The sequence below is a fragment of the Pistacia vera genome, unplaced genomic scaffold (assembly GCF_008641045.1).
Source record: "Pistacia vera cultivar Batoury unplaced genomic scaffold, PisVer_v2 Contig342, whole genome shotgun sequence".
NCBI lineage: Eukaryota > Viridiplantae > Streptophyta > Magnoliopsida > Sapindales > Anacardiaceae > Pistacia > Pistacia vera.
In genome coordinates, this window is record NW_022196160.1 from 1,109,916 (window position 1) to 1,120,720 (window position 10,805).

Sequence of the window (10,805 nt, forward strand, 5' to 3'; positions counted from 1 at the left end):
GCCACTAGTAGGCAAGATAGATACTTGTTGCTGTAGCTTTTTAAAACTCCTTTTGGGATCAATTTTTCCAAATCTAAACTGCTATCTTTATATATCACTTTAGTAACTATGGATTTGATCAATAGGTTTGTAAGAGTTAATTTACCTTGCTCCTCACTGCATTCGGTCGCCTCTCTATTCCATTGCTTGTGGCTGTTGGCCGTTGTTGATGTAATGCAAAGATTTTTCTTCGTCCCATGTTTGATTAATCGTTGAGTTTTTGCCTATAGTTGGTCAGTGAATATGTTACATCTAGCAATTATATTTATCGATGCAAATCTTGGTAGCTTATTGACTGTCAATTAGAGAGTATCCTAACAATTTTAATTCTCAAATTATGCACATGGCGGCGCTATAATCTCAGAAAAGATATTTAAATGTACGATGGATCTTGCTCTCATCTTGAAGTTTGCTATCTAACCACTTCCAAAACTTGTTAACAGTGGTCATATCTTTCCCTTTTAGACAAAATGGGGTGGTCATTTGTTGCAAGCACCGAACCTGCAGGGAGAAAATTTTTTGGCAGGTATTTGTGTTCATCCTTTCCATGGATGTTGAATGGATAAATATAGTTTGATAACCAATGGAGTGACAGAGATAAAAGTGGGACATAGCACAACCACATAGAATGCTCTAATTAATGTGTTTTGGCTTTTAGAAAAGGAATTCCAGAGTGGTGATTAAGATTAGAGGTAACTGACTCCGAAATTCTAGATATTAGATTGATCCTTAGTTGGATTGAAGGATTCATATTCTCATATCCTCATCATTTGTGATCAAATGTTTCAAACTGACTCAAACTTCATTTTGGAGGGCCGTGCCCTCTAAGTACCAGGCCTTGGTTTAGTTTATGTTGTAGCACAAATGTTACAATAAAAAAAATACTCTAAAATTCCATTGTCGAGGCAATGGAATGTTTTAAGTACCAAGCATCAGGCTTGCGATAGTTCTTCCTTTGTTTCAGGAGAAGAGGGGCACAAAGAAATGGTCATTGTGACTTGATGAAAGGAAGCGGCTGAAATTATCATTGTAAATATCATTACATCATATTTTGGCTTCTTTTACCAGTAATTCAAATTCTTTCTCTAGTGAATTTTATTATTGTTGCTGATCATAGGTTGAAGCTGAAATGGACAAGCTTGCAATCGAGGCAATTGGTTTCCTAAATTGTGTAACCGTTTCTTGTGGGCACCACAAAAGGTTTCTGCTAAAGAACTACCGCTACAGAAAAAGTTTGGTTTGAGACTTGGAAATTTTTGAGCCCGTGATGATGATTTACATAAATGTATCAACTCAAAAAAAAATTTAATTGGCAAATGGTGGGATATTAGTATGCATAAAATAGCTCAAGAATATGGTTACATGAAAAATATTTTACGGAAAAAAAAAAGACTTCAATATTTAAAGTAAAGGCAATTAATTCCATTTAATATGTAGCCCATTTAAGTTATTCTAACTTCGCTATGAATTAATGTATATTTTATGCATGTGTTCATTGCCAATAAATTTGCATATGTAAGGGGTGGGTTAAATAGTTCTTCATCCCTAAGGTTTGATTGCATTTTCATATGAAAGGAAAACTGTTTTTAGTTTGTTGCCTGTTTTGATTCTTAGCATTTTTTTTAAATTTCATATCAAACTTGGCATTTCGACAATGACTTTTTAATATTAGCTTACAATTCTTGTGCATGTTTGGGAACATAGGATACTGGATATGGTATATATGGAACTGCAAAGAGCACTTTGATAGGTAAACTTATTACTAATGCATGCTTGAACTGATATGTTATTGTTTTCCTCTCTTTCATTGCTTGATCTTATTTCTAAACATGAATGAATCTTGAGGTTTCTCGCATTATCCTAGAATGATGGTGAATACCCGGCCAAGCCTTGGCTGAGAGCTAGCATGCCATCTTGGAAAGCATAGGTTTCAATTATAATTAATTCCTTTCATGTGCTTCAGAAACTTGTGACTCTAATCAGTGATTAAGACAAAAATTGATGAAGCCTGCTTGTCGGAGCCCAATTTTATAGCTTTTGCTTTAATTGGTGGTATCTAGGATTGTAAAGATAGCAGTGAATTATCAATTGATGGTGCAAATCTTGACACGTGAAACCTTAATGTGGCAATATCTTTTGTAAATAACGTATCAACAGAAATTTTACTACAATAGTATACCTTGTCTGCTGATAATCATCATGTTTGAGGTATAGAGTCTGAATTCTGTTTTATATCTCCCCCAAAAGTATTATCCAAATACTTAATTATCTCTTTAGTTGTCTGTCTTTTTAGATGCTGCGTGTCCAGGCCCAGAAAGATGAGTTCTGTTGCTCAATGTTGCAAATGATGGTTTTGATTCTCTTTTCTTCCTTCCTTTGCTGTTTTCCTTTGGAATTAGCATAATGTAGTTTTACCTGTATTTGGTTTGTCCACTATTCTACCTTTGCGGTTTGGCTTTTGTTTCGCACTTTCTCCAACTGATATGATAGAACTGATGATTTTAAAAATGAACATGCTTTCTCTCATATATTATTTATTCATCATGAATTGTATGTCCTCATTGTTTCGAGGGTTTGGGAATTAGAGGACTGGGATTAAAATAGCTGGAAAAAATTAAGAGTAACGTTTTCTTTTATTTCTGTCAAAATCTTAAGAGTTTCATTTTTAAGGGATGATCTGTAGATTGTTCTTACTACGGTGTTTGGTCCGTGGCCATAGGTTATAAACGTTTCCGGGTCGAGGTGCTCTGAAGGAAGTAATTGAAAATGTGAGTTGTATCAGCTACCAAGTTCCAGACCAACAAAAACGGTGTACATAAAGCTCATAAAACACATTCAAAGAATTACAGGTTTCGTTTCTTTCATTTCTCCTTTTAACATAGTTCTTGGCAATGGAATGGTTGGCTGTGCCCATTTCATTTGTGAAATATCTTGCAAAGCTTAAGGGTGGCTGTGCCCAATTCTTTCAAAAGACTGAAAAACCTAAATGATATTTGAAATTTTTAGATCACATTGGAAAGGAATGAGGGATTAAGTGGTTTATACGGAGTTGGGTACTCTCATTTGGCAAGCTGGTTTTTCAAAATAGTTTTGCTCAACCATCTAGGCCCTCGACTCAAGGTTTGGGCCCATTATATCAGAAATCAACATAAGTTTATTGATAATGCGTTTATGGTTCATGGTTTTTCAGTCCAAATTCATGGTAAAGTATGCAGCAATTACTACTAATAGATTCATGCCTTTTTTCCTTGGAATGTTTCATGGTGTTTTGCAACATAATTCTTCATCAAAACTTGAAATCATGCAATTGAATCACGTTTTCTGCTGCAAAATAGAGCATTAGGGATTCTTGATTAGTATCGTCGGAGGTAATATCTTAGACAACTGCTTATAACAATAATTCCGCGAAGTATAACCAAATAACAAAAATCCTCTATGGTCTATAGTAATTGAAGAATTCTCTTTGCCCTTTAGCTTCTGGGGTCAAAATAAAAAGTGAAGGATATTAAGAAAATATTTATTAACATTTCATGTTATAAGTTCAAACCAGATACTAACATGAGAGGATTTATGTTATTTTTGAAATTTTAGAGAAATTTTATATGATTCATTTTGCGAGGGGTTAAGAAACCCCTTTATTATAAGTTCAAATCGATAAAAACTTCATATATAATATTATTATAATTAATTAATATTTAATAATATATATATATTGGCTAAGTATTGAGAAATTCCCCCTATACCCATCTCACTAGTTCTAATTTTGAAAATGTTAGGTTTTTATTAAAAATAGAATTTACTCTAGAATTATGTGATTACCAATTGCCTTCCATAAAAGAAATAATAATAATAAATAAAGACAAAAGTTGGTAGAGCTAGGAATGTGTTCTTTTATATTTTGTATCTATTTCTGTTTTTAATATTGAAATGATTGAAAAAAGAAAAGAAAAAAAGAGTTTGATATATTGATTGAAAAGAAAAATATATGAAATTGACCACCTACACAATTGATAAAACCCCTTGAAAATATGGTTTATTTTATTTGTCTCAAAACTTATCTTAATTATATCATTTTTTGTTCCCCTTGCAATTTTGTACTAACAAATATTTTTTTAAGAAAAAAAATTGTTTTTTTTAAAAGAGAAAAGCAAAAAGAAGAGAATAAAATATTTTTTAATCAAAATTATAAATTTTCATATAAAATGTGGGGCTCATGTTTTTCTCTTCTACAAGCTTTTTTATCCGTTCTCTCATCTAAAATTTCAAAAAACCGTAGCTGAGCAATTTTTCACGATTTATTAGGCAAAGAAAATGAAAACAGAATGCACAAATTGTAAAAGAAAGCAATTTAGGCCCTAGTTAGTAAATACGCGTATAAAACTCAAATTTACATATTTTATCAAGGTTGTTGTATATATGCGAATTAATAGCGTATTATTGCCGAATTCCATAGGCAAAAAAAAAAAATTAAATGAAAATCCAAAATGACGTCGTTTTGGTGGGGTATGACTAAAAAAAGATTTTCTTTTCTCCTTCCTTTTGGTTTTCCTTAGTTTTTCTTCACAGTTCTTCAAATCTTTACAGTTCTTCATCGCTTTAACTCTCTTTTCTTCATCTCTTGAGTCTTGATCTCTTCTTTCTCTTCTCTTTTTCTCTCTTCTCAAGGTCCAAGCTCAAGTCCAAGACTTCAACTCTCAACGCCTCACGTCACGATACACATTTCTATACAAGTTTTAACATATATCCTTTAGTTTGTTGTTTTGTATTGTATGGTTATAACAGTTTTTTTTTTTATACAAGTTTTAACTTTATTATAAACTTTAAGTGTTAGCTTTATTAGAAATAGTTAGGCTATGTATTGGTATACCCTACCATATATGTAACAAGACAATGAAAATAATGAAATTCTATATTGATTTTAACCATGTGTCTATAGAAAGTGTTAAAATTAGGATTGATATTACCATATTTTCAAACCATATTATTGATAATGTTGTTTAGTAAAACCCGTATATACTAGGTGTTTCGGTCCGGGTACCCTGTACTGTTTGAAGGAACCGAAACCGACGGTTCCGGTTCCTAGTACCCAGAACTAGAACCTGTAACAATGGTTCCGTTTCTGGTTCTGGGTCACTGTAAAATTACATGACCCCCAAAATTTTTAAAAAGCGGCAAAAACAAACCTTAAAAACTTACAAATACCCTCCCACCCTGGCCTTGTTAACAAAAATAAAATTACAAATTACAAACTCCATTACTTTAAATGTAGATTCTCAAGTCAAACCAACTACTTTAAATGTTAGATATAATATAAATGTATCACATTAATTTTTCTACAAAAGTTTCTATTACCCCCTAATCTTTATTATTTTATACTAGTCTCGTTCCTGGTTCCTGGTTCCAGTTCCGGACTATAGGAACCAAAACGCGCAGTAATGGTTCCAATTTGGAATCGGAACCTACCCTTTTGACAACTAGTTCTGGGTAGAACCAGACCAAACTCAGGGTCCTGTCGGTTCCGGTTCCGGTTCCAACCGTTCTTTTGAACACCCTTAGTATACCAATACACGTATTTTTTTCGCATATAAATTTATGACCAAATTTTTACAAACGTATTTTCACCATTTGCTGTATCATATCGTAGAATTCCTATACTTTTTTTTTTACCATACCTGTATTTCTAACTAGGATTTCGACGCAGAACCATTTCCATTGATTAAAATTTTTATATATGAATTATTAGGACACTACTCTGTTAACACATTATCTGTCCAAATTATATTATATTATTAGGATATTATTTAAGATTTTATTTTTTCATTTATGTAACTACCAATAAGATCTTACAAAACTAAACCCATAAAATAAAAATACTTATCTTGGAGTAGGCCTAAGAAATTAATTAAATAATTACATAATTAATACATATTAATCTTGGACATAATTTTGTGTTATGTACTGGAATCTTTTTGAAATTGTGACCTCTAGTCTTTAACTCTTGTACACTATGGAGTGAAATAAAATGTTTGCTCTGGATTATGTAAAATTTGTGCGGAGAAACGACTTACACGTACCCAAGGTTGTCGTAACGATAAGTTGGTACCCAAAAGGTTTTGAACGACAAATAGGTACCTTTCGTTATGTTCGTTAGTGATTTCTGTTTATTATAGTGAAAAGACTAAAATGCCCTTAAAGTTTGAATTTTAGTTTTTATAATTTGAAAATTTTCTAAAAAACCCCATAGGTTTACAAATTTAACTAAATACCCCAATAATAAAAATTTTGTAAAATAACAAAAACACCCCTGCCACCCGCAGTGCCAGATTCCGGCCACCACCGCCCAATCTGGCCGGAAAGTTGGTTACGACCAGACCCGTCGGATCTGTGCGTAACGCGTCGATCTGCCTTTTCTGGCCAGATCCGTGGCTGATCTGGCCAGAAAAGGCCAGATCTGGCTGCTGCTTCGCCGGCCAGATCTTGCCTTTTCCGGCCAGATCCGTGGCGGATCTGACCGGAAGGGCCAGATCGGCACTTACGACACAGATCCGAAGGCCAGATTCCGACGATGGTGCTGAACTGGCACTGGGGGTGGTGGGGTGTTTTTGTTCATTAACAAACTTTTATATTAGGGTGTGTTTAATTAAATTAGCAAATCTAGGGGGTTTTTTAGAAATTTTTAATTTATAAAAAACTAAAATTGAAACTTTAAAGGGCATTTTAGTCTTTTTACTATTAATAAACAGAAACCACTACAGATTTGACAAAGGTACCTATTTTCGTTCAAAACCTTTTAGGTACCAACTTATTGTTACGGTAACCGTGTGCACATCATTGCCAAAATTTGCTGCTAGCGTGTTTGCTTTTATTTTGTTGTGACATTGTGCTCCATTTCTCGGGGCCTTGTTTTTTCACTAATAGGCTAGAGGGAAGATGTGAAAACTCAAATAGCCACAAACTTGACTTTGAAACTTATGACCTCTAGTCTCTAGGGACATTGCTGTTAGCTTTAGTTCGCATTTTCTGTTGTAGAGAGCCCATTTTCGGATTTTTATTTTATATTATTTTATTATTATTTGGTTGCTTTATATTGAAGGAAGGCACTCCTACTAAAAAATATTTAAATGTAAGACAAAAGGCCACCCACTGTATTTCTTGTGTATTTTTTATTTCTTAGATCATAACAGATTTGGTTGATTGGCAAGAATTGAATCAGTTTTTTGATTTTATGATAGATTCTCTTTTTTTATTTTACTTCTTTACTGCATTTTTTTTTTTATGTGACAGATTTATTTTGCTTGAGAACGGGATACTATGATGAAGCAGAAATGTTGCCTTATCATCCCGTCCTTCAAATCAGTTTGCTCCTGTGGTACTGATTGTTCATTCCGTCAGTACTAATACCTTATAATCACTCCTTATTGTTACTTCATTTTTGACAGCTTACAGAGTGGATTACACTGGAGGTATGGTGCCTCCAGGATTGCAGCTGCTGCTTCAGAAGAATGTGAAAAATGTTCAGAGATGGGTGATCGTGTGGGTCGACCTGCATATGAAAAAAAGTTGTTACTCTATGCTATCATATCGGTTCTCGCAGGCAAATTGTCGCCTGCTTAGAGATTAGCAACTCTATTCAATACTATAGAGGATTTCTGTGGTTCAAATTGTCGGCTGTACGGGATGTACCCGTGGAGCCTCATCGTTATATTGAATGAGGGTCTGGCACCATAAGTTTGATGATCTGCAGGCTTACCAATAAACCCTTCGAATTATACAAGAATGGAAAGGACCCTCTTGTGTACCCATATGTTTTGCTCTTAGTTTCAGTTGTTACCAGCTATCCTATACTTGTCAAAGGAAGCAGGAGATGAAGGTCAACTGATGCTGTCCACATGTCAATTGTTCTGGCAGATCATGGGGTCCTTTTTGAAGGTGCCGATGCGGACAAAAAACTGGGTGAATGGAGCTTATGCAGAGGCATTCAGCATGATTAGGCAGTATGGGTCTGCATCTACGTCTTGGTAATCTCCGATTCTTTAGAGTTATTGCACAAGCTGCTGCTGCAGTTGGTGGGGGACAGTTGTCATGGACTGGGAGAGCTAATGCCAATCAGCAAAGGCAAAAAGCTTATTGGCTAGTTTCTTTCATTTGTTGTGTGGAGATAGTGAATTTGTCCGTAGTACATTAAAGTGCCATTTCAGTACCTGTCATTCCTGTTTTGTCAATCTATAATCAAGTGTAGCTGCATTGTAGTCTGATTTTCTTGTGGGATTGTTGCTTTCATTTCAGGAGAGGGGCACAGAGAAATGGTTATTTGGACTTGATGATATAAAGGAAGCTGCTGAAATCATCATTGTAAATACCGCCAAATCATACTTCGGCTTCTTTTACTCACTAATTTAAATCTCTTTGTCTACTGATTTTTATTGTTTGATGCTGATCATAGGTTGAAGGTGAAATGGATAAGCTTGCGATGGAGGAAGCTGGCTTCCTAAATTGTGTAAGTGTTCCTTGTGGAGCACCAGAAAAGGCTTCTGCCAGAGAATTACCACCACGGGAAAAGGTTTGGTTCGAGACTTGGAAATTTTGGAGCCTGTGATGATGATTTATACAAATTTATTAATTTCCTTTATGCAAAGAAGTATGTAGCATCATTAAAAGCCCTTTTTTTAATTGGCAAATATGAAAGAACTTTGATATTTTTCCTGAATGTAAATGCATACTCACATTTAACTCAAATTCTTAAGTATCCAATAAATTATTGCTTTGAATTAAGATATCATATTGAATTAGATTTAGCTTCTCTTTCACAAAGCCATTGATTCCATTCTATCTGTAGCCCATTTAAGTTTTTCAAAATTTGCTTTGAATTAACGTATATTTTGTATTATGTATTCATTGCCAAGAAATATTGCATAATGTAAGTGGTCGATAAAAATAGTTCTTCCATTCTATATAAGGTTTGATTGCATCTTCCTTATGAAAGAGTAACAAATTATTCATTGATAGTTTTATTTTTTTATTTTGATTTGCAATTAATGTCTTGAATTTAATTAAAAGTTATTTTTTGTTGTGTGTTGTGGTTTTTTTTTTTTTAATATTTGCTTACAATTTCTTTTCTGCTTCTTGTTTGGGAACATAGGACAGGGGATATCAGTATATATGGAACTGCAAAGAGCACTTGGATAAGGTAAACTTAATACATATGCATGCTCTAGTGATAGAGCTGTTATGGAAATTTGTATTGGTCTTCCTCTTTTCATTGCTTGATATTATTTCTTAAAAGCGTTAATAAATCTTGTAGGTTTCTCGCATTATCCTGGCAACTGATGGTGATGTACCTGGCCAAGCCTTGGCTGAAGAGCTAGCACGCCGTCTTGGAAAAGAGAGGTTTCAATTATAAATTAATTCCTTTCATGTACTTCAGAAACTTTTACATTCTTCTAGAAACTTATATATGCAAATGCTTTCAATTATTAAATTCATTTGCAATATTACTTTGATTTAGTGCTGTAGCATAGTGATTGATAGCAGAGTGTATCACTTTCTCGCACAACAACCTACTTATCAATAGTCCAAAACTTATAGCTTTTGGTTTATATTGCACTGAATTATCAAATTGATGGTGCCAAATCTTGTCCTGGTGAAACCTTAATGTAGGCAATATCTTTAGTAATAGTAGTATAAAATGGTATCTTTACTACAATATTACGCCCTGTCTGATTATCATCATCATGTTTTAGGTTTAGAGACTGAATTCTGTTTATATTGCCCCCCAAAAGTAGTATCCATATACTTAGAATTATCTCTTCATGTAGTTTGTTTGTCGGTTTTCAGATGCTGGCGTGTCCAATGGCCAAAGAAAGATGAGCTCTGTTGCTTCAATGATGCAAATGAGGTTTTTGATTGTCATTTCCTCCTTTCCTTTCCTGTTTTCCTCTGGAACAAGCAATAATGTAGCTTTATTGTATTTGGTTATGTCCACTATTCTACGCCTTTGCCGTCTGGTTTTTGTTCTGCACTTTCTCTCATGATTTATTTATTCATGAATCTTACTGTCCTCATTGATTGGAGGGCTTGGACTGTAACTTTTTTATTCTGTTTCTGAAGGACAATCTGCATATGTTATTATTGCTTCGTTTGGTTTGTGGCCATAGGTTCTCAAGTTTTTGGGTGGAGATGCTCTGAAGGAAGTAATTGAAAAAGCGGAGTTGTATCAGCTACAAGTTCCAGACCGAGCAATGCTGTTTATGAACTTTTTCTTGAATCAATAGAATATAACTGATTATATTGTTCATATTTTCGTTTCAAATTTCTGGTAAAGATTTGCAGCAAATTGCCGGTCTTGTCTTCAAACAAACAGATTGCATAACTTTTTTCCATGAATATTTTTCATATCAAAAGATTTTCTCTTCAAAATTTTTTTTGTTGTGAATTCGATATTTTGTCTCGTGGACTCAAAAGATATCGTTTATATATTCAAACCTCTATGCTAAAAGACATCTAACATTTAATCTTATTCCATTGTGTCAATAATGTTACATGGTTTATGTAATAATAACATTACTTTATCATATCATGTATTACATGTCAATTACCAATTTTTATTAATTATTTTCTTTTCATTTAATTAGTAGCCAATTCCCTCGAAGATGATGAAAGATTTTGCCAATCTATCTATTTATTGTTTCGAAATTTTCTCTTCTTAAAAGACTCACAGGAGTTTTGAGTCAACAAGAGTGTAGCTTGCGGGAAATGGGATATACACC

The 10,805-nt window shown here is 33.8% G+C and overlaps 1 protein-coding gene across 1 annotated transcript; it reads left to right on the plus strand.

Annotated features, from left to right (window-relative positions):
• The first annotated feature begins 108 nt into the window (after positions 1-108).
• LOC116138625 (primase homolog protein-like) lies at positions 109-10,310 on the plus strand. The gene is made up of 8 exons (XM_031424329.1): positions 109-125; positions 505-565; positions 8,326-8,391; positions 8,483-8,599; positions 9,179-9,226; positions 9,341-9,426; positions 9,874-9,934; positions 10,194-10,310. The coding sequence occupies exons 1-8, from the start codon at positions 109-111 to the stop codon at positions 10,308-10,310; spliced, it is 573 nt and encodes a 190-aa protein (XP_031280189.1).
• Positions 10,311-10,805: the final 495 nt, after the last annotated feature.